This window comes from Orbicella faveolata, unplaced genomic scaffold (genome assembly GCF_042242905.1).
Source record: "Orbicella faveolata isolate gen_17 unplaced genomic scaffold, um_ofav_v1 contig_27, whole genome shotgun sequence".
NCBI classification, from domain to species: Eukaryota; Metazoa; Cnidaria; class Anthozoa; order Scleractinia; family Merulinidae; genus Orbicella; species Orbicella faveolata.
This window is the reverse complement of record NW_028301555.1, coordinates 9,546,077-9,572,403: the sequence shown is the minus strand read 5'-3', so window position 1 is coordinate 9,572,403 and position 26,327 is coordinate 9,546,077. Positions and strand designations below refer to the sequence as shown.

Genomic DNA, 26,327 nt, shown 5'->3' with positions numbered 1-26,327 from the left:
CATTGGGATGGACCCAAGGTTGTGAAAGGAAACTATGAAATCATAGTTAATTATCGTCAGGATGGGGTTAAAAATTGCAATTTTGGAAGTAAAGGAATTTTAAGCCTTGCTGGCATAAAAGTTACTGGACTCGAAATTTTGGTGACAAACAACATGGTCTGCATATTTTGTAACTGCAGTGGTTGCCTTTTGTAGTGGTTCGTATTCTAAGAGAATCTTGATGCATGCATGCTTGTCCTTCTTAGCTTTTCATTATGCCTGTGTCACTGCTACTTCTGTGACTACAATCCCATACAAAAGTAGTTGGGACACTTTAGCTGGATCATGTGTCCCTTATTCCCCCCAATCAATGTTGGAAATTGTTGCCTTTTTTCAACAAAAAGGGCACAGAATCACCTGTGATTATCAACATTGTAAGTGGGAGGAAGGGAGAACTTGCTTGGTGTCCCAACACTTTTGTCTGGGATTGAAGCTTAAAAATGCATTTATAATAGATCTTAATTGTACTCAAGCCAGTATTTCAATTTAATAGGAGTTGGTCAATGAAAAACAGAATCGTTTGAAAGAATCAATGAAGATGATGGGACTGGCTAACTGGATTCACTGGTGTGCATGGTTCACCAAAAATCTACTGTTCCTGCTTGTTACCATTAGCATAGCCACTATTCTACTAAAGGTAACTGACACAGAAATTAACAAAAAATTGTCTCATCCCTTCAGTGCCTTTGCACTGGTGGGGTATTAAGTGGCAAATAACAAATAAAATTGTTGGTCCAAATCGTTGTAAAACACTTCAAGTTTTATTCGAAATCAAATCGTTTAGAGAGCATGAATTTGATTCTCAGAGAAACACTGCATGCCAACGTTATTCTTGAGATGAACTTACTCTTAAACCATCAGTCATGTGAATTTTTGGGTTATGTAACAATGAAGAGAATTACAAGCTTACGAGAGCTGCTACACCTCTGGAATTTTTAATCTTGATATAAAATTGTCAAGTGTAGACAGTATAACTGTTTATAGCGAAACAGTACAAGTACAAAGTGATGGAATTTTTATTGATTATTCCTACTGCACTGGACAAGTTGTTTAGCTAATTTAAAGTCAAAAACTGGCAGGTGACTCAAAAATGTACCAAAAATTGGATCAGGTTACTTGCTAATTCCACCTGAAAATTGTACCACAAATGGAATGAAGTTCCTTTGCTAATAAATATATTATCATCTCATTATTAACAGGTGATGAAGATCTTTGAGTTCTCTGATGGCTCTCTTCTCTTTGTATTTCTTGTACTCTATATTATAGCAAGTATTATGTTCTGCTTTGCTGTAAGGTAAGAATTAATGAATCGTTAAAATTAAGAAATTTCTATGCACAGGTGAGGCCAAACAAAAAAGATTAAGACTGCATTGAAGACTTCAGAAAGTGGGTTTAGCAAGCAAATGCAAGTTTATTGATGTTAACAGACTCTTGACCATTTATGACAGGAAATCTAAAGTGCGCATCAATTGTTTTTTTCAGAAATGGGTCTAAAATCAGTCAACTGATTTGTGAAATGTTTTGGAAATGAAGGGTCATGACGAGATCTTCTTGTAAATAACAAAATTGAAAATCGTGGTATTCTGATAACTATATGTAGATCTAAGCATACCGCGCAATCATGTGGACTTATTCAAAACTCTTCTGACCCTAAAAATAACCCTTCAGAGCAAGAAGCTAGAGAAGTCTTGAGATATGCTTCTCCATGTGTTTCTTAGTCACCATGTTGAGGCACAAGTGCAACACTGTACACATATTAAGTCTTCCATTGTGGCAAGCCAGCCAGGCTCCACATAGAGTGCATTTTCTTGCCAGCTCATTGAATGCTTTTCAAGTTGCTGGTGGTTAACTTGCCCTCTAATTGTTATTTGCAGTGTTTTCTTCTCAAGACCAGTTGTGGGTATGCTGTTTGGTGCGGTGGCTTGGTACTGTTCTTTGGTTCCTTACCAGACCTTTGCCCAACAGGAGGCCTATGAGGCTTTGTCAAGGTGTGTGGAATACTTCCCACACACAACTGGGTGTCATGCCAGGCCAAACGTGTGCAAGCCTGACCTTTAAGAGCACAACCAATAAACCACTCCTGTTTCATTGTAACAGTGCTTAGAGATGTTTTAAAAAGAAGCCAAATCCAGAAACTTTGAATTAACTGCCGGGATAACCATGTGAAGGACTAGCTTCCCATGTAGTGAGATGTAGAAATAATCTTTTATATATATGTACTTGGGACTGAGAAAATTGCTGAAAGCTTTTCCAATTGCAGTGTTTATTAAGAGGGTAATTTTGCTACAACACAGGCTTAAACAATGCATTTCAGGCATTTATGTGTACAAAAGAGGACAAGTGGAAATTAAGTCAACTAAACTAAAAGGTGAAAGCAAATGATAAGATGTTTGTCCTGTTGTCTCCGACAGTTTTGCAAGTTCTAACTTTTCTTTACGGGTTGCCTTGATTTACATATCAATATTTACAGAGTCTTTACTAATTGCTACAGGGGTGAGAAAGCTGCTTCCTGTCTTTTACCAAATACTTGCCTTGGAATTGCCACTCGTATCATTGCTAAATTTGAGAGCCTAGAGGTTGGATTGACCTGGAGCCGAGTTGGCAGATCCCCTGCTCCTGATGATGACTTCAGCTTTGCCTACGTTCTTGGAATGTTTATTGTACAGAGCATTATATACGGCATCATCACCTGGTATGTTACTGATTTGTCTGGTAACAATGTAAATTATTAGTAGGGTTTTACACAGTCTGTGCACAGAAAGCTTGCCAGCAGTATTTGGTTCACATGCTTGTGTTGTTACTCTATGTGCCTTTAAAGTTCATTGTGTTAGATGTGGTATTGTTTTGTCACTGCTTTATTTGAGATTTTGCGTGTGTTTTGGATTTAGCATTCTTTTGTCTCTCCAGTCTGTTGTAAGTGTTATGCGTGTTTATTCTTACTTGTGACGGTACTTACAGTTACAGTAGAGATGTCTAGTTAAAAGTTCCTTCTTTCCTTACAATAGAAGCTTACTGTATTTGTATCTGTGTCTACATTTACATCTACCTCTGCCTCTGCTTATACATCTTCATCTTCGTCTGCAACTGTTAATCTGCTTCTGCTTTTGCCTTTGCATCTGTATCTGCATCTGCATCTTCTTCTGCCACTGCCTCTACATCTGCATCTGCTTCTGCATGGTTCCTGCTTCTGCTTTGGCATCTACATCTGCTTCCTTGTCTCCTCTTGCTCCTGCTTCTGCCCCTGCATCTGTATCTGCTCCTGTCCTGCATCTACTTCTACTTCTGCTTCTGCTTCTGCTTCAGCTTCTGCTTCTGCTTCTGCTTCTGCTTCTGCTTCTGCTTCTGCTTCTGCTTCTGCTTGTACATCTGCATCTGCATCTGCCTCAGCTTTTGCATCTTCATTTGCATCTGCTCCTGCTCCTGCCCATGCTTGTGCTTCTGTATCTGTATCTGCATCTGCATCTGTAGATCTGCTCCTGCTACTGCTCCTTCCCTTGCTCTTGCTCTTATTCCTGCTTCCGTCTCTGCTTCTGTATCTGTGTCTGCGTCTGCTTCCTCCTCTGCATATGTATCTGCATCTACATCTGCATCTGCATCCGCTCCTGCCCGCATCTGCATCTGCTTCTGCCTCTGCTTCTGCTTCCGCATCTGTAACTGTATCTGCATCTGCAGATCTGCTCCTGCTGCTACTCCTTCTCTTGTTCTTGCTCCTGCTCCTGCTTCTATTCCTGCTTCTGCCTCTGCCCCTGCCTCTGCTTCTGCTTCTGCTCCTGCTCCTACTTTTGGTTCTGCTTCTGTCTACACAACTGTATCTGCCTCTGCCTCTGCCTCTCTCTCTCGCTCTGCATGCATCTGCTTCTCTTTGTAGAAGCTTACTGCTAACGATGGACGTTTCTACTTACTACTAATGGTGGACGTTCATAGGTGCCCAACCTTTCCGTAAGTGTGCAGAATGATGCTGGATACATTTTATAATTTGTTGCAACGCAAATGTACGTGAAAGTAATGCCTTTCATTTTGCTTCTATCTTCAGGTATGTAGAGGCAGTATTTCCTGGCAGTTATGGAATCCCCAAGCCATTCTACTTCCCGTTCACTAAGAGCTACTGGTGTGGAGCTTCTGCAGATAATGTCATAGAAGTTGGGATAGAACAGGTACACCAGCACATTTTCATTCTTTAGAAATGCATGAAGTGATGAATTTACACTAATGGCTAAAGTAAGCAATTATGTGCTTGGAGTTATAGAACTCTCACTTGCTAAGGAGATCTGCAATGTAGCCAAAAAAAATTTTTTTGCTAAAATTTGCTGAAACAACTCAAAGGTCAATTGACAACTAAAGACGTGTTTCAGTGTGGGTTTTTGTCTCTCTTGTAGCCACCCGCCTTGTCTGTAGGACACCGGAATGTTTAATATACAAGTAAAAATTAATCATCATAATAACGAATGTTCAAATGATACATCTATCACTAACTACATGTATGACTGTGTCATTGACAACTTGTTACCATGCTTTTTATCATATACATGTAATAATTGCTGGACATGCAGTTTACAAAAGTCACGATCAAATTTGTTTTTATTGTACATGTTCATGCATATTACATGTACTTTCTCTGTGGCTTAGGAGCTCAATCCACTGGATAAGATGTCTGAGAATGTAGCGATTGAGGAGGAAACTCATGATCTACCAATTGGTGTGGGCATTAGAGATCTCAGAAAAGTGTTCAAGGTACTGCAATCCAAAATGGGTTTTCACAGTTTTATTAATCGTCTATGATTTTCTCAGATAATTTCTATGTATTATGTGGTTATTGACCAAGCATGAGGTCACGATGGCTGAATATTGGTTGGTGAGTATGGGAAAGGTCATATACTTTTGAACTATGGAGAAAGACGCAAAGACACGACTGATCATCGCAGTTATACACACAGCTTAAGCAGTTGTGAAATTTAAGCCTGAGAAAAAAAAATTCAGGACTAAATGGCATTCAAACCCATAACTTCTGCGATACCAGTGCAGTGCTCTACCAACTGAGCTATCAAGCTAACTGGGAGCTGGTCACGTTGTGAGTTCGTAATATACCCGTAGATAGTGAAGAATACAAGTGAATATGTCAAAGATCATGTGCAGCTCCATCTTACCTGCTTAGGTAACCAATCCTGGTTCATGTTGCCTACTTATGGAGCTTAAGCCATACATGCATGTGTAATACAGCTCCTTGAACAATTTTCCCTCCAGGGCTCGACTGGTTCTAAAGTTGCTGTGGATGGGCTAACCCTGAACATGTACAAAGGCCAAATCACAGCATTGCTTGGCCACAATGGAGCAGGAAAAACGACTACTATGTCCATTTTAACCGGCCTGTTTCCTCCTACGTCTGGTTCTGCCCATGTTGATGGCAAGAGCATACTGACAGATATGGAAGCTATCCGTGAGAGCCTGGGGCTCTGTCCACAGCATAATGTACTTTTTGACAGACTGACCGTCAAAGAACATTTGGAATTTTTCATCAACTTGAAGGTACATATAAGAGAGGTTATATATTATGGTCAAAGGTTATTCTGGCCAAGTCTTAAGTGAATTTCTCTAATTAGCAAACATAGGACGGCAGAAGTCGAAAAATTGATATTTCTCTCTTTTCGGCCATAAATAGCCCTTAGGCCTTTACGTTCCTCTGTTGTGGCGGCCGCTGAGGCGAAAATCGTTTTACTCTATTTTTTCGAATTTAAAGCGCTTCGAGCTCAAGAAAACTGTATCACGTTTGTTATCTACCTAAGGGCTATTTATGCACGAAAAGAGAGAAAAATCGATTTTTCGGCTTCTGCCGCAAAATTTAAATTTTGCTCGATTTTTGGTGACATTTGCTCTAAAACACTGCCAGTTGTATTTTTTTTGGTTTTTCAGTAGCACTTTTTATAGCCAGACGAATGAAGCTTATGGTATATTGATTTTATAAAATTGATATTTTTACATTCATTGTTAGGGAACGTTTGGCCAACAAGCTGAAACGGAAGTACTTCAGATGATTAATGACATTCAGCTTAGTGATAAGATGCACTGGGCTTCATCTACGCTCTCAGGTGGAATGAAACGAAAGCTGAGGTGAGGATTGATGATACATCATTGTCGCAGTTGATGGCTCTTTTCTTGTGAAAACTGTCTGCGGCCTTTGTCCTGCATATTACATTATATCTGAAAAGGGAACTTAACGTATTAATTGGAGTGCTACCCATGATAGTATATTTCCTATACAGCTCATTGTTATGTTGTAATTCATCATGCACATTGCATACAGTCTGATTGAATGGCTGCAAAAGTAAATTAATTTGTAAGGTCATACGTATTTGTTGCTTTACTTTCTCACCTTAACTTCGTAAAAAAATAGCAAGAGACTACTTTCGTGATCATAATGGCAACATTCAAGTAGGCCAGTTTTGGAGCAACTCAAACATGCTTGTGTGGAAAATAGCCTGCAGCATGGGTTTGAAACAACCTCTGGAATAGACCCAATTATGCGTTGATGTTTTCATTCTAATACCATTCCATTGCGTAAGTTTTATCAAACAATTTCTCTTTTGCAGTTGTGCTATAGCTCTCATTGGAGGATCACAAACAGTGTTCTTGGATGAGCCTACCTCTGGAATGGATCCATATGCAAGACGAGGGACATGGGACCTACTTCTGAAGCACAAAGCAGGAAAGACCATTATCCTGACAACCCACTTTATGTAAGCTACATGTAAATCAGTGCATTCATGCTGGGTACCAAGATTAAACTTGCAAGCCAGTTCTTCTTCTATGCGCATGATAAATTAATAGTTCAAAATAATCGACATTTACAGTAGGCAGGCAATCATTCAAGCTTTAATTTTTCTCAGCTGATGAAAAATTAATGATATCTCAACCCATTTTGAAAAGGGAGCATTTCATAGTAATGCTACTGTATTTGATTTAGGTCCTGAAATGCCTGGTATAGTGTATATGAGGCACATTTTAAGGCAACATAAAGAAGAAACGTTGCATGTAACAGCACTCACTGTTCTGGAAACTTGCAATAAGACAGAGTTAATCTTGAAGATTGCAGTTGTATCTTTTATCTCGTAGAACTTTCTTTTTAGCTCTTTTACTTTTGTAAAGCGCTTAGAACAGATCTGGATAGGCGCTATATAAATATCTATTATTATTATTATTATTATTATTAATATTATTATTATTACTATTTTTATTACTATTACTATTATTGTTATTTCATTCACCGGAGTTTGTCTCAAGTTGAAGCACGCCCAGACTATGTTCTACATACACGTAGTTGGTTAGGATTAGTCCTGCTATCTGCATTCTTGCAACATTGTGTAGTTACTGTATTTTGCTTGGTTTCTTTACAATTCCGTCATTTGATTTTCAGGGATGAAGCTGATTTCCTTGGAGACCGAATTGCTATTATGGCAGATGGACAGTTGAGATGCTGTGGCAGTTCTTTGTTCCTTAAGAGCAGGTAATTTCTCATCAACCCCAGACATACATGTACTACTCTTAAACATTGTCTTATAGTCAAGTAAGACCCCAGCGAGACAGCACACTGGTCTTCTGTACATTTTCATTCTTGCCTTCAAGGACGTAGCAATTCAGAACAGTTTTCACTGGATAGATTGGTTTTCAATTGAGTGACGAAAGCAATCAGGCAATTACTTTGGTTATGGCTTTAAGTAATTAGTCTTGGTTTTACGAGACCCTATTAAAAACTGCTCTATAAAACGAATTCTCCAATCGCCTTGGTGGTTTGCTTACAATCGAGTACAACGTAAGTTCGCTGTTACTGTTATCCTGTAGTAGCTGTAACTGATAAGCAAAGAGAAAAGATGCCTACAGTGATCGCTGATTGCTATTTGTTTATTCTTGTGGTGTAATTTTAAAGGAATTTATCAATAAATTGCTAAGAAACCTTAATATATGTATATTAATATGATTGTATTCCCCATGTTAGGTATGGTGTTGGGTACCACTTGACGCTGGTGAAGAAGGAAAATTGCAATCAGAATGCAGTTACAAGTTTGATCGTGAATCATGTCCCCGATGCACAGTTACTCAGCAGTGTTGGTGCTGAAATGGAGTTTGTTTTAAGCAGTGAACATTCTCATGGCTTTGAAATACTTTTCCAAGAAATAGAGAGTAAGTTCAAAGAACAGCAGGTAGAATGAGTAACTGGAAAATAAGTCGACCTCTCTACACTGTCTCCCTGAAGAAGAGAGCTAAGAGGCCACTTGAAAGAGGTGGCTTTCGTCCGGAGGTTTGACATGAATGATTAAAGAGGTCGCTGTGAGGTGGAATGAAATTCAACCCTGCTCATTATATATAGATAGGTGGCCATTAAACAGAGGTGACTGTAGCACACCGTTGACTGAAGGCGTTATTTTGGCCAGTTGAAGGATCTACATCTGCAATTCCTAAGGAAACATCTCATTATTAACGTTTCCTTCCATTAGTAAATATTTCCAAGAGTGCTAAGTTTAGACTTGACGAAGGAAAAGTTGTTTCCTTTAAGGTTGAACAAGTACAAACGACTTTATCCGCTAAATTAGCTATCATTTAAACGATCATACACTAGTTGTTCATTTATAAGTGAAATAAAAATGACTTCACTTCTGACTCTGCAAGTTAAAAGACCTTCAATAATAATCAGTTTACCTGTTTTGTTGGGTTTGTGGCGTTACGGACCCTGCAAGATACAAAACATACAAATTTAGTTACTTTGTAATATTATGTGCATGTATTCAATCGTATTAGAGCTTTGCATTCACCGATCAGATTTGTTTGTTTTCATGTACTTGTATATTGTCCATAAACCATTATTACAAATTCTTTACTTACTGTATGTGAGTGTCCATAAACCATTTGTGAGGATTAGAAAGACTTCAGTTATAGTTGTAGAAGATGTAAACTTGTCGAATCCTTGTAGAATTCTCTACAAAACCAAAACAAACACTAGTTTTTCTTCAGTGAATAGTCAGCAGCATGTAACTTAACTTAGAAGGTCTGGGAAGGTGTTAGCCAGACTGAAGCTATGAGAAAAAACTTCCTAGGCACCTGCAAACGGCTGTCGTATTGTATAATAGGTTTTTGCTGTAATGAAAATTGTCACTAAAGTGAGTAAGCAAATAATGTCATTAGTTTGTTAATTGATTGATTAATACAATTTTGATTTGTTTTTTCTTTATTCAAACTGTAGATAAGATGGATGAATATGGTATCACTAGTTTTGGAGTATCTGTCACAACTCTAGAGGAAGTGTTCATGAAGGTTGGAGAAGGAGCCGAGAAAACTGTGGATGACTTGTACGTTTAACACAGCATTACCCACTTAACACACTTACACTCTTTCAATTTTGTGCCTGGTCTATATTTGCTTTTTTTTGCCAGCACTAGTAACGTATTGTGCCACAATTCAATGAACGTGGCAAATCAACTTTATGTTTCCCTTTGAGCTAATTGGATCTATAAAAGAGATACTATTATGAGTATTACTTCGAAATGTCAAAACCCATATATATGACACATTTTCATCAATGGAAACCTAAAAATAATGGCCTAGCCTGATTTCAACCTATGTCCATGTGCAGGAGCTATAATCTGTGAAGAAGCACCATCTGGATTGTGAATGTAACTCAAGTTTTTGATTTTTCAGAGCCAAGGATCATGAAGTTGCTAGTTATGAGACTGAGCAGATTGTTGATGTACCTGGGGCTGAAGACATGCAGAGTGGAGGTAAGCAGTATGCTAGTTGTCATGCACATACTAGAAACTGAATTAACAGATTAGCGAAGGGAGAGATGGACAAAGCAACGAAATGATTGATATAGGAATACACAACTGGAACATACAGTTAGCTAGACTGAGAGTCAGGTAGAGAGACAGGCAGGAGGGCAGGCAGGCAGAGAGACAGGCAGGCACAGACCGGCAGACAAACAGACGGGTGGACAGACAGGCAGACAGACAGACGGATGGACAGACAGACCGACAGACAGACAGGCAGGCAACAGACAGACAGATGGACAGATGGATGGAAAGACCGACAGATAAACAGACCGACAGATAGACAGACAGACGGCTGGACAGACCAATGGATGGACAGACAGACTGACAGACAGACAGACAGACAGACAAACGGATGGACTATAGGCAGCTGCAGACAGATGGCCAGAGAGACAGACGGATGTGCAGACAGAACGACAGACAGACGGATGGACAGACAGGCAGACAGACGGATGGACAGACAGTAGGATAATAGAATAGTATTCTGAGTAATTTAAATGTTTGTGTCGTTAGGACTGGAAACAGGCATGAAATTGAAGTGGCACCAATACAAAGCAATGTTCATAAAGAGGTTTTTGAACTCCAAACGCGACAAGAAAGCAATCGTCACACAGCTTGTTCTTCCTCTTGTAATGGTTCTCTTTGGTTTGTTGCTGATCACATCCATTCCCACAAGAGACAATGACCCCCCACGTGTCCTGAAGCTGTCCAACTTGAGCGTGGATGACATCTACACTAAAGCATTCTTTGCAGATTACAGAAACTTGAGTTCTGCTGAAAAGTCAGCAACCTTCAAGGTAACGACCCATCCATTTTACTGGTTGAACCAACAAATATCATAATTTGGTATTACGATACATGCTAAAGCATATAGCCTTAGTCACAGGAAAGCAAGTGTCCGAATGAACGTGTTCACGGCATGTACATGTAGTTTGGGAAAACAAAATCACACTGAATTTCAATGTTACGTTCTGATTAAGGTATGCTTCAAGTGAGAATTAATCAAAATCACGAATTGGAATACAGATGAGTTATTTCTACCTTTTTAATTCAGCACAACATCACCTTTTTTAGGGCTGTATTAGCAACCAGTTAATGCATCATCCACTCTAGTGTGTTTCGAAATTGTTTTCGATGATAAAGACATTATTAAACTACCGTTATCGCAGCGTTTTCTTTGTCCACACTAAAATGCTCTAAAATGTTGATACTCTACGAGAAAGTGCCGTTTTCAAATGTATGCGTTTTCGATGAAAACGATGAACTTTTCTGACTGTTAGTGACTGGGTATAGTAGACAAAACTGCACCAAACAGTATGCGTTCTGATACACACACTTGTTTTGACAGGAGAAATTAGGCAAACTCAGAAACCCTGTATTTCTTTCTTTTTTTCAGAAAGCCAACACGTATCTTGAGGGCGTGAAAGTTAATGTGGATGACATCACATCTAATGTTTACAAAATCCGAGATTACAACAGGAACAATGGAATTTTTGTTAGAAACAAAAATTACACCACGGTTGATGACAGTAGCGTATCCTGCTGTAATTATGAGTATTTTGTGCTCAATGCCAAGTGCAGGCAAATGGTGAGTCATTTGTTTAAGCAGAAAGCCAATAAAGTCAACAAAAACTTGCAATATTTGTCCCTAAGAACGACAGATAAGCCGCATATAGTCTAGATTATACAAAACTAAGGATCGACATTTACAACACGAAAATTTGAAAGTGCAATAGTGTTTGTTTGAAAAATGTTAGAAAAATAATGTTGATCGTTTTAGTTGTTGTAAAAACCAGTTCCCACCGAGTACTTTGACCAGTATTTTGCTAGACTGTACCTGAGCATGTCTGAGGCAACAACGACAAAAACAACTCTTACTACCATGATTTCAGTGTTGGAGAATTGTTTTTTGCAATGTTTGATAGGTGGAGGTATTGCAGTAATTATGAATCTATTTTGGAACAAATGTGGAAAATCACCATTAGTTGAATTGGTTACTTTTGTCATATTCTGGTTCAAAATGGTAGACATACTGATCACATTAGACGTTTAAAATTTTCATCTCTCAGTTTATCAGCGAGGATCTGTCACCGGACAACTGTACAGATTACAACTTTGGTTACAATGACTGTCCCAAATGCATCCAAGCTAGACTGTATGTACCTAATGTAAAGTGTGTGTACCTAATGTAAAGTGTACGTACTTAATGTAAAGTGCATGTACCTAATGAAGTTAAATGAATATTTAATTAAGTAAATATCGACGAGCTCAGCAATTCGTTTTTGGTAGCAGTTTAGCTCTCAGTGCAGGCTGGGATAACACTTCACCAATTAATAACAACAACAACAAAAACTTTAGTTAGTGTCAAGTGTATCTAATACTGTTGTGCTAACTGGGGACGCTGTAAGTATTTGAAGAAATATTGCAAATAGAACATAAACTATTACGATTCCTAACTGGTGGGAGCTAACCAGTTGGCTATTTACACAACGCGGTGGAGAAGTTGAACTCGGGACTACCGAGAACAAATCCAGATAGCGACAAGGTAGAGGATTTCTACCACGGACCTCCAGATTTCAAATCCAGCGACCTAAACCACTTGACCACGCCGCTTTCACTCATCCAATACTTTGATGCATGGCGCAGTAGATCTTACATGTAGCCTGGTTTGCCGTTCTTCTAATGTTGGTCGACCATTTTTACTGGAGCTAGCTATACCTTAGAACTTTCGAGGAATATTTCACAGACTAACATGACATTCTTTCAGCGTACTACATGGACAGAGCCTCAAGACAGATTTTCATTTTCGTTGATTTTTCTTTTAGTCCTGATGAAAAAATCGACGATGAGAAATGTTCAGCAGTGGGTTGTCCGGGCACAGATCTGACAGACCTCAATACTTACTTCTCTCAGTACGTGTTGGAAAAGAGTAATGCCTCCAATTACTTCAATGTGTACGTTGCTGGTTTCTCGCTTGCTCCCACGACCTCCATGCCAATGGCTAAACCCTCAAACATGTCTAACAACACTGGACTAGCTAACAAGACCCAGGAGACCACAGAGAACACAGTTTGGTACAGTAACGAGGTAAATATGACTGTGAAAGTAACAAGCAGAGATGCTATATAAGACAAGCTTGATTTGGACAGAAGTTAATCTGTAAATTCTTCCTTTAAATCCTCCTCCTGTTGTGCAAATAGACATGGCAAAGGTGAAGGCTAACTCGAAAACCTTACAGTTCATTTGGCTTTCAAGCTTATTGATAAAAACGGAGTCTACTACTATTAGCTGCACCTTTTTAAAGGGAGTTTTCACATAGGGATAACCTCTTAACTTCCTTTTCTAGGGGCATCTTTCTTTTTTCCCTTGTTTTTAGTTTTTAATTGTAAATCTAGTGTGCTTCTAGAATAAATAAAGTATGTATGTATTAGTTTATTTATCAGATTAGATGCTCTTTAAAAGAGGTGTTCCTCAGAAGACTTCAATCATTAATTGCCAGAATCATGATGTACATTCATTGTGTTATAGACATTGGCACTCCACTGTCCCTATGTGATGTACTAAAAGCGTGATATTTCCAGGAAGTACGCCTTTCAGTTATAATGGTTTACATTCATTGTCTTCACAGGCGTTTCACACTATAGCAGAGGCCCTGAGTGCAATGTCTAACATTCTGCTGACAGATCAAATGGGTGATTCATCTTACAGTATTGAGGTTACAAACCATCCTCTTCCAAACAGTGTCTCAAACAAGGTCAGTTAATAAGGTTTAACATTTAGGTGATACCACAAAGCACAACAAAGAGCGGGTTTCACTTAAGTGTCGATACCTGCTTTGGATTTTTATAACTACGTTACTGCGTTAAGCGATTGGCTTATAAAACTCGCGTCACTTTCTCAACCAATCAGAAGTAAAACCAAAACCAATTGTGATTTGCTCACACACGTTTTCCCGCGCTTCGCGTCAGCTACAGGTATTTGCTTTAAGCTTTGATTGGTTCACTGGATTGTCCGTGTCCTGTGTGATTGGTCAGACTGATTGTTTTGGCTTTGGTTTTACGACACTATTGAAACCACGCTTAAAATAATCCTTAATAAAACTTGCAATATTATTTAGTGTGTTATGTAGTGACAAATAAGAGTGTACTAGGCAAACGGCTGGTTCTCTTAATCCAAACAGACTCTGAAGATTTCTTAGTTCTGTTTTACACATACAAGCAGTAATATATAAAAGTACCGATGGTTGTTTTTCAGGCCGATAACGTGACAGGTGACTTCTCCGCTCTTTTGCTGGCCATATTTCTTGCACTGGGGATGGCTTACATGGCTGCCAGTTTTGTTACATTCATTGTGCAGGAAAGAGTGTCAAAGGTAATTAAATATGCTAAATAATTACTGTTAATCGTTTATGCAGTGAGCGTGATTATTAATTTTTACAACATTTTTTTAGTCACCAAGCTGATAAATAATATTGATGATACAAGTAATGTTTAAGCAAGATGCGTTCATCACAGAACTGATTTTCAGAACGGCCCTGCGATAGAAAAAAATGGGTAAAAAGCGGTAAGAAAAAAACTATAAAAAGTTATATATAAAAACGAGAAAAAATACAATTACAACTACCTGTTAAAAATGGCAGAATAAAAATGCTGAAATGTAAGCTCCCCTATCTTCATCTGAAAAAGTAAAATAATACCTTAATAACTACTTAATAACCGAGAGTGAGGTCGTTAAGGGAAAATCTCAAACTGAGGTCTTGCCGTATTGACCGAGCGATAGCGAGGTCAATACGGTAGGCCGAGGTTTGAGATTTTCCCGTAGCGACCGAACGGTCGAGGTTATTAAGTTGTTTATTATATGGCTCACGAATTAAAGAAAAACTACACAGTCAGTGAACTTCACTACTGTAATTCTTTACGGGAAAAATGATTGTCCCGGCCTCAAAAAGGTATTTTAGTATCGTGGAGCCACAACTTGATGAGGGAGTTTTTCCAACTTTTGTGGCAAAACGTCAACGCACATAGAAAAGACAGAAAGTGCTTCAAAATGGTCCAAACCAACGGTCTTTCGGTGAAAGAAAATACTAATGCTTCAGAATGCACTGCTCAGAATAACTCGATCTTCGCATTCGCTTTCGACAACATATCTTGGCCTTCTTCATTCTGGGACTTATGAATGAACTTTTCAAGCCTTGTGAGCGTATAAAACCTCCTGCAGGTATCAGAAACACTGCTACCGACAGAAACCGCCCGATTGTTTACACCTGATGATCCTGGAAGCTGATTTTCACTTGCTTGTGTTGAAGCGAGGGAATCTATTTGATGAGAACTGAAACGGAGTTCAATATTTCGGTAATTATTGTGACTAAGATGATAACTTATAAGTTTCTTCGTGGTTTTCTGCTCAGGATACGTGACACATCTGCCGATGGTGTTTTTCACTTAGCGATTTTAGCTTTACTCAACACTCGGCAAACTTTGATTGTTTTTCACTAGTGCTCGCCAAGGTTACCGGTAAGTCAAAAACGACTTCCATATAAATTTTATTAAGGAAAAATCCCTAAACTTTTAGCTACTCGGAATTAAATTTACTTCTCTTACTGTTTTTAATCGGCTTTCATCGTTTCAATGCACTTGAATTTTCGGAGCCGGGCTCTTCCTAATTTGCATAATCCGTAATCGGCCCGTGGGCATTACAGCTGCATAATGACCGCTCAGATCTCGCTCTTAGCCAATCACAGCGCGCGTTATATCGGCCACAAGCCAAAGCCATATAATAAAAGGTAATAATAACTTGAAAAGTTATCATTATTAATAATAATAACTTAAAAGTAATGATAACTGACGTTCTGAACTAGAAATTAAATCTAGGTAATTGATGTTGTTATTTCAGGCAAAGCACCTTCAGTTTGTCAGTGGAGTGGATGTATTTAGTTACTGGTTTGCCACTTACACCTGGGATCTCCTCAACTATTTAGTTCCTGCTCTGGGTATCCTTATTTTGTTTGCGGCATTTCAAGTGGATTCTTACAAGGATGAACTAGGCATTGTCTTTTTAATGCTGGTAAGTCGACCAAAGTCACCATCTCATGCAGGCTTGCATTGTCAGTTACTTGGGATTTGATAGGTAGAAAATTGCAAATAAAGTTTAAAACTTTTCATCTTCCTTTTAAATCGTGTAACAAAATGTGCTAACGACTTGACAACGATCTCGATTTCGAACTTTTTTTTCGATTTCGTTTTGCTGTCGAGTGCTTCGCCCTTGGGCCCTAAATCGAAGGGGGGAAAGGAGCTACTCAGGTTGTACGTAGTTATTCAGCATTTTATTGACCTTGAACACTTTCACTAAATGTACCATTTTTTCTCCTGCAGATTCTGTTTGGTTTGTGCGTGTTGCCGTTTGTTTACTGCCTGTCATTTATATTCACCTCTCCTCTGGTTGGGTATGCTCTGACTGTGTTTGTACTCTCCATTCTCAGTCTGGTAAGTGAGTGAAACCCAATGAAAAGAACAAGGGCTAATCATGCAAACGGTGTTATAAAGCATTATCTTTATTAGGAAAAGCCTCATTTGCATTTTATTTGGAAAACATTTACAGTATTATGTGGTTTCGCATATATTACTAAAAAGACAGTGTGCCAGAAAAATTGTTATATGTTGTCATCTAAAACCATTCTGCGGTTCTTAGACATTTTAACAGTTCAAAGGAAACGATTTTGTGGTCAACGGACATCTAAGATTTCAGAAGGGCCAGTCATGACGTTTAACCTTATTATTTTAATTCCAATGAACATGTTTCTTTTACTTGTTATGATTGTCCATATCTGTTACCTTTCAGGCGATGTTGATCACAGTGTTTGTCTTGCAATTACCATCGTTAGAACTCGAGGAGGAGGCGAAGATTATGCATTACGTGTTCATGTTGATCCCGACCTACACGTAAGTATTCTGGGCTCCGGCTTTTGATTGTAAATGGTTTTTTCGTTTTTGCCCGTGTGCGTGTGTATTTTATTTCAGCGTCTAACATTGCTTTGATTGACTGCTTTATACTAGAGGTGCTCTGCATTATTAACTGACCAAGCATGAAAAACCAAACAAAAATATTTACAGTCTAGTTATGAAAAATGTGTCATTAGTGAATCACATATGTCATGATCACAGGGGCAACTGTTCGTCAGTTCTTCAATAGTCTACTTTTGAAAGACTGATTTGACAAGCAGGACATTCTAATTTTTCTACTATACTGGATTATCGAGCAAAAAGCAAACAAAGTAAAGCAGCAAATTGCAAGGAAAAACGTGCAGGGCAAAAACTGGTACCGAACATTGAGGAAGAGTGAGCAAGGTCTCCTGTTTGGTGTCTTGTACCTAACCTCTATTTTGAGAATGACCATTCTCTTTTCAGTGTTTCCTCTGACAAAACGTTCCAGGATAGAAAAACAATAGACTTTGCAGATATTCCACTCCTGTTACAAGTGTCTGGAGAGTGTGTAGTTAGAGTTCACAGTAATTATTGAATGTTGTCTTTACAGGCTTGCATACAGCTTTGTGGACCTCAACCAAAACTACGGATTCCGTAAAGTGTGTAACGAATCTCCTGAGTAAGTACACGGACATCAGGACACTGGTTCGAGATGTCTTAAACAAACTTTCGTCATTGTGGTATAGCTTACTAAACCTACATGTAGATATTTGCGAGAGAAGGAAGCATTTGTCTCTAGTCAGACTTGGAGACATGTCGCTTTAATACTGAGTGGTGTTTCTTCTTTCTTTTCACCAGTGCCGCACGAGCATGTACAGTACAAGGGGTAGTATATACAGACAATGGCTTGTCATGGGAGCGTCCAGGGATTGGTCAAATGGCTCTGTATTTATTTGTGGAAGCGGTCGTGCTGTTCATTTTGGTTTTGCTAATTGAGGTGAGACAAGAGCTATGATATAGAAAATAATCTGTAAAAACAACATAAATTGTACTTAGCTGACTTTCTGCTGTAGTGCAGTTTGGTTTCTGCTTTGATCTAGTGTATGGTTATCGCACTACTGGTGTTGTACCAAAGTTACCGTTTGGATATTTATACTATTACCTTTTTTCAGGTGCGTTTCTTTATCGGTGCCAGAACGAGAACGTCTAGCAGGGCGGCTGGAGCACAACGACAAGGCAATGAGGTAGGGCCCCTGAGTTGACGTTTTCAAATTCAACATATGAGAATTATTTAATTTGAAATCAACAATAGATCATTTTACAGCTGAGTGACTTGGCCTTTGAATGGCAGCGAGGCTGGAGGTGATCTTGTTTTGATGAAGACCCCGCTGCTTTTGTTGTGTAAATCAAGTTGTTCTTATGCTTACTAATTGGCATTTAGATGAGAAAAGCAAAGAGGTCTGTATCAAAGCAAGGTTTCCTCCAGCCTCGCTCGAATTCATTGGCCAGGTAACTAAGAACACAATTGTAAAATGGCCTAGTGCACATGTAAGTGTCACAAAAGGTATTTGGTCCATTGTATACTTATTTAGCACGGGGTTTAAATTGCAATTATAAATTATTGTTTCACAGGATGAAGATGTCTACAACGAGCGAGCGCGTATTCAAAACATGTCATCTGATGCGATTGGGGCCCAGTCTGTTGTGCTTAAAGACCTGACTAAGGTGAGAAAGCAAGTGTTGCAAACATGCGGCGAAGGTTGGAGTTGAGCTCAGTTGTTCAAAGGACAAAAAACGGTCTCCGCTGGATAAATCGAGCAAACTACGCTATCCACTCTGGAGAGCGATTTATCCATTGGATAGCGGTGACCACCCTTTGAACAACCGAGGCTCGACTGCTAGAGTAGACAGTGGGGTTAAATTTGGTTATTTTGTGTTCAGGTGTATGGTGGTACAAGAGTCACTGCTGTTGATCATCTGTGCTTGGGAATTCCTCGTGGTGAATGTTTCGGTTTGCTCGGAATAAATGGTAAGAGGAATCTGAAATCAAATGTTGATATTTTCGCTTTTGTGGCGTACTCTTTCCTGTCCTGTTAGAGTGGATATTGAACTATCTAAACACGAGTTAATGGAGAATTGCTCGTTGTTTTGAGCTTGGTTCTGAAATAGGTTAGTGATTGATTTGTTGTGTTTCAAGGTGCTGGTAAGACCACAACATTCAGCATGTTGACAGGAGATCTGAGCATCACTGAAGGGACTGCCTTCCTGGATGGATTCAACATTCAGACAAACTTAAGAGAGGTTTGTTAGCTAGCTAGAACTACATGCAGTGCTCTTAAGGTTTATTTAACAATGAGTTCACTTTGGATATGAGTTAGCTATAATCATCTCATATTCAACAAGCGCGCCCTCAAAATATAGCAAACTAAACTAAAATAAAAGTAAAAACGCCCCCCAAAAGCACGCGTACGCTTTAATACGCTTATCATATCTGTAGAGCATGGTATAATGGCTCATAACCCATGATGGCTAAGCCAATGAAAACTCTGGAATTGCATTATCCAATGATCCAGTTTTGATGATAACAGTTACACAAGGCAGAGCAGTTACTTTGTTCACCAATACAACTCGTGTCTAATTTCAGGTCCAGCAGAGGATTGGTTATTGCCCTCAGGTCAGTTGCTCTTATTTACTCGATTTTTTACTTAAGGCTACACCCGTAAATAACCAAACGCTTGTTACCACCCGGTCTGTGTAAGGTCTGATACTTCACTTTCTTAAAGTTATGATTACAAAATCTGGTGTGAGAGCAATTCCAAAAAGGTCTAATAACTTGCCTTCATAAAAACCCAGCTCATATCACGTAATTAAAGTGCATTTCCATGTGGACGCATGTGTATTCAATCATATTAGATGCTCCATATTGTCTCTATACTGACGTTCAAAGGAGCTAAGTCACGGTTTGCGCATCTTAAAAGTTTAGCCCAAAGTTTTCAAGTTCGTTGTTTGTAATCCGTGTTAATCTTCTCCATCCTTTACCATCCATGTTCCATTATGGTCTATTATCATCTCTTTGGTGTTTTTCTATCTTAGCTAACTACTATTTTCAGTTTTCATTCAATTTAAAGGTAATTTTGTACGCGCCAAAATAACTCAAAATACCGTGACTGAGCTCTTTAGACACAAGGTTACTGTTAACCAACCAACTGTTAAGTTTGGTATCCTTTAACTTATTTAGGTTGACTGTAGTTAAATACACGAGGTTTTCCTCTATCTCAATTTTCATCCTCAGTTTGATGCCCTCATTGAACGTCTAACTGGCCGTGAAATGCTCACAATGTACGCTCGTCTTCGGGGTGTGCCATCAAATAAGATAGAAAACTTGGTTTCTGCGACTATAAAGCACTTAAATTTGACCAACTGGGCAGATAAACTGTGTGGAGACTACAGGTGAGAAAAGTTATTGATAGCCCTTTTTACGGTTAACTTTCCTCATTTACATTGTAATATAATCTAACACGTAAGCTTACATGTATGTGAGGCAATTACGGACAATTTTGTAGGTTCTGCCTGGCGAAATTACCTCGCATCCACGTTGGATAGCATTGTAATGCAAATAAGAAAGCTAACTGTGAACAACTATTAGACAGCCACTGTACGATAGTTCTGGCTGTGTTCTGTGATTGTTAAAACCAGTAAGCCACATTGAAATCACGTTCATTTTGTATAGGGAATCAATGCCACATTTTTGTAGCTTTTCGGTTCAATAAATGACTTTCGATGATGGAGGAATACTGGAAAATCAATACCGAAATCATAGGATTACAAATTCGTGTCGTGTTGTATGCAGATTGTAACTGTATGAAGATCTTCATTAACATTGTATGTTATCTCTACAATGTGCATTGTACTGTTTTTAATTCGCAGCGGTGGAAACAAACGAAAACTCAGCACTGCCATTGCGTTGGTTGGTAACCCTCCAATTGTATTTTTGGTGAGTGAAACTGTTTACCATTGAGATTATTTCAATATATTGTTTGTGTTAAGCATTGTCATAGTAAGCCTGGACATCCACACCCAGAGTTTATCACTCACGCTGTACACATGTACAGAGATCGAAACATCCTGGCCCATCTCCCCTCAGGATAAAAGCTTTCTTTACCTGGGTGTGCAAAGTGGGCAGATTGTCCTGGTAATCTACCTGCAAACGCAGACAATTTTTTGGCACTGAGAAACAACAGACTTGGCACTTAAACTGTCTTACGTTGTTTGACGGTGTGGAGACGTCCCCCAGTTATATCCTCCATGGGTCATAGTGGTTTCCCTCGTGGTCAATTCGTGCTTGTAAATTTTTTTTTTTGTCACTGAAGGACGAACCCACTACTGGTATGGATCCAGTTGCTCGCCGTTTTCTGTGGGATTCCTTGATGACTGTCATGAAAGGAGGCCGATCCATTGTGCTGACTTCGCACAGGTAACTAAGAAAAACTTTGTTCTTTGTTATACGTGAAGCTCAGTTAAATCTTCTACTGGCAAACACCCAGTTCATTACTTTGTCTGGTGCCAATTATAATGAAAAATTAAACCCTGTCATTACCTGATTTCAGCATGGAAGAGTGCGAGGCTCTGTGTACAAGACTGGCGATCATGGTGAATGGGCAGTTTAAATGTTTAGGATCCACTCAACATCTCAAGAGCAGGTATGTACATGTTGTTATTTTCTATGGAGCAAACACGGTCTGTTTGCACGAAGCTGGAATGTTTCTTAAAGAAAACTAAACGGCCGTTCTAAATAACAGGACAGTGAGTTTTAAGAGTTGCAGATTAGCACTGTCTAGGCCAAGTTTCCTTAACAATGACACTGTAAATTTTAAGGTTATATGCTAACTTGTGTCATGGAAGTGTTTTCTCCTGACCATCTTGGAAATTTTAGTTTATGTAGTAACATGGGGCGTTGAACTGTTTTCTCTTGACCATCTTTTCATTAAAATCAAAGTAATCACCAGAGTCAGTGAATGATTTTCCTCTCTCAATGAGTCCTTGACTGTCATTGTTTTGTCGCTGCAGATTTGGAACTGGTTACACTCTGATGATCAAAGTTGCTGGCTCCATTCCGTCCCAACCCCCGCAGGTAGCCAACGGCCTCCATCCTGCTCCATCCATCGCCGCGTCTGGGCCTCCTCCAGCGATGGTTTTCACCAATCCAGTGGCTACCGCTGAATTGCCGGAAGTCAATGAACCAGAGAAGCCGCCTCCTGAAGGTTATGAGGCTATGCTTGGGCACTTGTCGGTTCAGTAGGCCATTTCCAAGTTGCCTTTTACCTCTGTGTCAAGACGAGTCTTCGGGCGAAACCATTCATATGAAAATGTTTTCCGCCTACAGGTTAATTTTCATGCAAATCAAACTAATTTTCGTAAGGTTTTGAAAGTAAAGTTTTGAAACAGAGGCACAAGGTAACTCGGATGGTCTATTTTTGTCCGTTCACATTTTTGTTATTTCTTAGTTAATACTATCCAGACCTTTCTCTATGGAGCATGATAGTTTTAACAACTGCGTGTAGAAACCCGATTATTTTTGTCTTGTACAGGTACTCCTAATGGTCCACCTGGAGTAATCAGCAGCCGCGATGTTCAACCTACTGTCCCCATCTCTACCTACCCGGCATATCCTACTCAATTCCAGGTTCCACCCGGCCAAGTGCAGCCGATTATATATGACAGCGGGCTCATACAAGCTGTGACAAATGCGCAGAACTTTATCTCTCAAACTTTCCCAGGAGCGAGGCTTCTGGAAAGTCACAATGTAAGTTTGGACGGGTTAAGAATGTGTCAACTTGAGCATCGTTATTGTTGTTAAAGAATCACTTTTGCACTTTTGTTGTTACGTGGCCTGGAATTGATGCGCATCCTTACTAACATAACACTTTGAAAAACTTTAATTATGGAGCAGTGGTGAAGTACTGACTTCTCTTCGCTCTTTGTTTTGTACCAAATTCAAGTAGGCAGGTAAGGAGAATCAAGAGCCTGATCGTCCTTAAAAATTCCCGTTGATTAAAACCAACCTCTGCCAAGTTGAATTTTACACAATGCAGCGAGAATAGATTACATGTTGAACTTAGCAGATAAGGTGTAAACTATTTCATATAGGGTAAAGTCGTGTGTAGCTTGCTTGCCATGTGGTGGTGGTGTTTAACCTCTTTTTTGGCCATTTCAGGGCGTTCTGCACTTCCAGGTGGAAACCGAAGGTTTGAGTTGGTCTTACATCTTTGGTCAGCTGGAGAGAAACAGAGCCGCTCTGAATATTGTGGACTACAGTGTCAGTCAAACCACACTTGAGCAGGTGAGTAATACTGAGAAATTTCTTTCGCAATAAAAACTCCAGGTAGTGCTGAGTTAAGGGTTTAAGACACGACAAGACAAATTGGGACTACGCGTAAGAGTAAACGTGGGCTGTGGCTGTCTGTAAGGTAAAAACCCTTACAATTATTGAGAGCTAAGCACTGTCGAGTTAGTGATATTTAGGCTAACCTGAGCGCTATTTAGGTAGCCGTAGTGTCATTTTACCATTTCCTGTTTCAAAAAACGCTCATCAAAACGTAAATTTGTTAAAGTTATACTACACGTAGAGACATACATATACTATTTTTTTCTTCAGATGCCTAATTTTACCGTGTTTAGGAACGTTGATTTAGCTGTTTCAAATCATGGTTAACAAAGGTGGCACAAGTCCTTACAATGTATTCTTTCCGCAGGTTTTCATCAACTTCGCTAAAGAACAGCATTCTGAGGAACGAACGTCTGTGAAAAAACAATGTGGATGCTTTTCGTGTTAACAGGAATATTTTACGGTCAAACTATTCATTTTTATCATGTCCAGCTTTTAGTTAGTCTCTGTTCTTTTTGACCTTCTTCTGGAAAGATTGCTGCATGTTTGGCAGTGTTAGGGAGATGGAAGTCAGGTAAATCACTGCTATCTGTTGTCCTTTGTTTCTTAGCAATGTGCCCCAAAGGGGCTCCTACAAGGTAAACTAACTGGCTTGAATATTTTCCTTGTCAATACCATATTGTAAGCAGACATTGTTCTGGAACGGTTTTTACCTGTTTAAGAGTTTTAGAGAGATGGAAGGCAGGTATAACACTGCTATCTGTTGTCCTTTGTTTCTTAGCAATGTGCCTCAAAGGGGCTCCTACAAGGTGATCCAACTGGCTTGAATATTTTCCTTGTCAATAACTTTGTTGTATGCAGACTTTATTCTGGAACGATTTTTACCTGTTTTTAAAGAGTTTTAGAGAGATCGAAGTCAGGTACATCACCGCTATATGTTGTCCTATGTTTCTTAGCAATGCGCCACGAAGGGGCTCCTATAAGGTGAGCCAACTGGCTTGAATATTTTCCTTGTCAATACTTTATTGTAGGCAGAATATTTCCTGGTGTCTTTGCAGTGCGAAGGCTTTGTTGAATTTATTGTTAACAGTAGAGTGTTATACATTTGATCTATTTATTCCATTTTATATTATTTATTTTTATTTATTCATTTTGTTTTCTCATCACGGCTGTAGCATGTGACTCAAATCGGCAAATATAATCCGCAAATTTATGATCCATGTTCTCGCAAATTTCTGATGTGTGCGTGGTAGACCACATGACGGGTGAATAATAGGGTTGGGAAGCAGCTCTTGTGAGGTTTCCCATGAATGACTTGATGTCCTTTGAGAGGACAGTAGAACAAACAAGATAAACAATGCCCTTAGCGCCAAAACAATAACAGCTACTAACAAGCAAAAAAATTACAAGCTTACCAGAGCTGCTACACTTCTGGTACAATATTGTAGAGCGTTTTCAATCACAAGGCGAACCACGTGCAAATTTATTGGAATAAAAGGTGTTTACATAAGAAAAGAGTTCCACTCCCACAGGATTGGTTTGGTACACCAACATGGCTGCCGTGACGTCATGTGAAAACACTCTGTAAGGTCCTGGGTTCGACCTCTTTTAGGTAAACTGGGAAATTGTTCAGTTATTCACCGCGAACAATAGACTCGGCACTTTTGAGCTTAAAAGAGCTCTTCTTGTACGAGCACTGATTTCAGTCCGAAACAAGCGGTCATCCTTGCTTTGCACGAACGCGTAATTAGTGTGATATAGGGCTAAGGCTTTAAGAAATACAACATCAACTCACCTACCCCTGCTGACACACCGCAGCGGTTTCTATAACAATCAACTGAGACGTAGTCTCCATAGCGACTATCTCAAACAAACCGTATCGTGGGTTAATAGGGATTCTTTGATTGCCAACATTTTTTAAAGCATGGATCAGGAAAGTGAACTAAACAGAACTGCGCTGGTCTCTTTTAACGGTCGCATGTCACGATTTAAAAACAACTTTTTTTTGCCCCGTAAATAGTAGCTGTATTTTACTTAGTGTAAAGTATACTGTAAATTTCAGAGAACGATTGTACTCTGGTTTAGAATGTTCTCCGATATTTAAAAACACTGCTATGTGAGTTAAAATTCATTTTATTGTAAGTTATATTCCATTAAAAAGTAATCGTGCATTAATTGTACATTCTTTCAATACTCCTGGCGAGTACCGCTAAAGTTGACTAGACTCGTAAATAGAGGAATTTGAAAACTTGGGTCTACTTGCGACTACGTTTGACCAGGCCTTGCGTGCTCTTGCGTTGACTTGCGATGACTTGCACTCGCTTTGGTCGAGATCAAATTTGCACGCAAGTCGACGCACGTTTTTCACCGTTTGGCCACCCAAACCAAGTCAACGCAAGTTGAGTGGCGTCCATTAACCTATTAATTAGCCAATGAAATCAGGATATTTCTGCCCTGAAATGGGTTTATTGCGACTTGTGTGTACTACAGTCTTGCGGCTACTTGCGACTACTTACGAGTCCGTTTGGCCAGGGCTTTGCACCTCGTCTACAACAACGCAAGGGTTAGTCTACTTTGCTAAATTAAAAAAACCTTCACTACTTTCAGTGCACGTTTGCACAAACACTTGAACTTAGTAGTCTGCTACCCCTCTGAGTGTAGGATGTATAGCTACTTCTACAGCCTCCTACTCAGACAGTTTTTAGATTCCACGGACCAGGAATGCGGCTAAGGACTACAAAAGTTCATTCACGAAGACCATCAGGTTTATAACTGAGAACGAGAATTTTGGATCTTGTGTTTTCCCCTGTGCCTGGACTTAATTATGCTGCTATGGCCGATATACACATGGTGCTGAGGGCAGTCCTATATAAAAGGACGGGGGTGCTCGTAGGAAATTTTGAAAAGAACTCGGAAGAGGTATCAAGATTCTGTTTGGTAGGCGTGATTTGAATTTTTTTCACCCTTCAGAAGTACCAATTCTGAAGCAACTCATTAGATGACATCCGGCTCCGTACTCTAATAGGTACTGCGAAGGCCCCCCCCCCCCCCCCCCCCCCTGTGGACCTTTTGAGGCTGAGCACCCTAAGAGGTAGCAAATGTGCTTTTTAACCCCTGAAAGGTACGACGAGCAACCCCGTTCATTTTTATTATGGGAGTCCCCCCCCCCGG

General features: G+C 39.4%; 1 protein-coding gene across 1 annotated transcript in view; it reads left to right on the top strand.

Moving 5' to 3' along the window:
• LOC110048008 (phospholipid-transporting ATPase ABCA3-like) overlaps positions 1-25,327 on the top strand; it is a 31,917-nt gene extending 6,590 nt beyond the window's left edge. Inside the window, exons 9-45 of the mRNA XM_089296737.1 lie at positions 533-676; positions 1,239-1,333; positions 1,914-2,027; positions 2,531-2,731; positions 4,073-4,193; positions 4,666-4,770; positions 5,281-5,562; positions 6,026-6,144; positions 6,624-6,770; positions 7,448-7,537; positions 8,027-8,211; positions 9,269-9,374; positions 9,724-9,803; positions 10,365-10,648; positions 11,248-11,439; positions 11,921-12,006; positions 12,677-12,938; positions 13,480-13,605; positions 14,106-14,222; positions 15,744-15,914; positions 16,223-16,333; positions 16,689-16,789; positions 17,382-17,450; positions 17,630-17,768; positions 17,944-18,015; positions 18,404-18,496; positions 18,713-18,800; positions 18,969-19,072; positions 19,416-19,445; positions 20,064-20,221; positions 20,699-20,765; positions 21,142-21,245; positions 21,379-21,471; positions 21,839-22,032; positions 22,360-22,574; positions 22,986-23,111; positions 23,524-25,327. Coding sequence (XP_089152863.1) covers positions 533-676; positions 1,239-1,333; positions 1,914-2,027; positions 2,531-2,731; positions 4,073-4,193; positions 4,666-4,770; positions 5,281-5,562; positions 6,026-6,144; positions 6,624-6,770; positions 7,448-7,537; positions 8,027-8,211; positions 9,269-9,374; positions 9,724-9,803; positions 10,365-10,648; positions 11,248-11,439; positions 11,921-12,006; positions 12,677-12,938; positions 13,480-13,605; positions 14,106-14,222; positions 15,744-15,914; positions 16,223-16,333; positions 16,689-16,789; positions 17,382-17,450; positions 17,630-17,768; positions 17,944-18,015; positions 18,404-18,496; positions 18,713-18,800; positions 18,969-19,072; positions 19,416-19,445; positions 20,064-20,221; positions 20,699-20,765; positions 21,142-21,245; positions 21,379-21,471; positions 21,839-22,032; positions 22,360-22,574; positions 22,986-23,111; positions 23,524-23,604 — 4,872 coding nt within the window. The 3' untranslated portion in view covers positions 23,605-25,327. The remainder of the gene's footprint in view (positions 1-532; positions 677-1,238; positions 1,334-1,913; positions 2,028-2,530; positions 2,732-4,072; positions 4,194-4,665; positions 4,771-5,280; positions 5,563-6,025; positions 6,145-6,623; positions 6,771-7,447; positions 7,538-8,026; positions 8,212-9,268; positions 9,375-9,723; positions 9,804-10,364; positions 10,649-11,247; positions 11,440-11,920; positions 12,007-12,676; positions 12,939-13,479; positions 13,606-14,105; positions 14,223-15,743; positions 15,915-16,222; positions 16,334-16,688; positions 16,790-17,381; positions 17,451-17,629; positions 17,769-17,943; positions 18,016-18,403; positions 18,497-18,712; positions 18,801-18,968; positions 19,073-19,415; positions 19,446-20,063; positions 20,222-20,698; positions 20,766-21,141; positions 21,246-21,378; positions 21,472-21,838; positions 22,033-22,359; positions 22,575-22,985; positions 23,112-23,523) is intronic.
• The last annotated feature ends 1,000 nt before the right edge of the window (positions 25,328-26,327 follow it).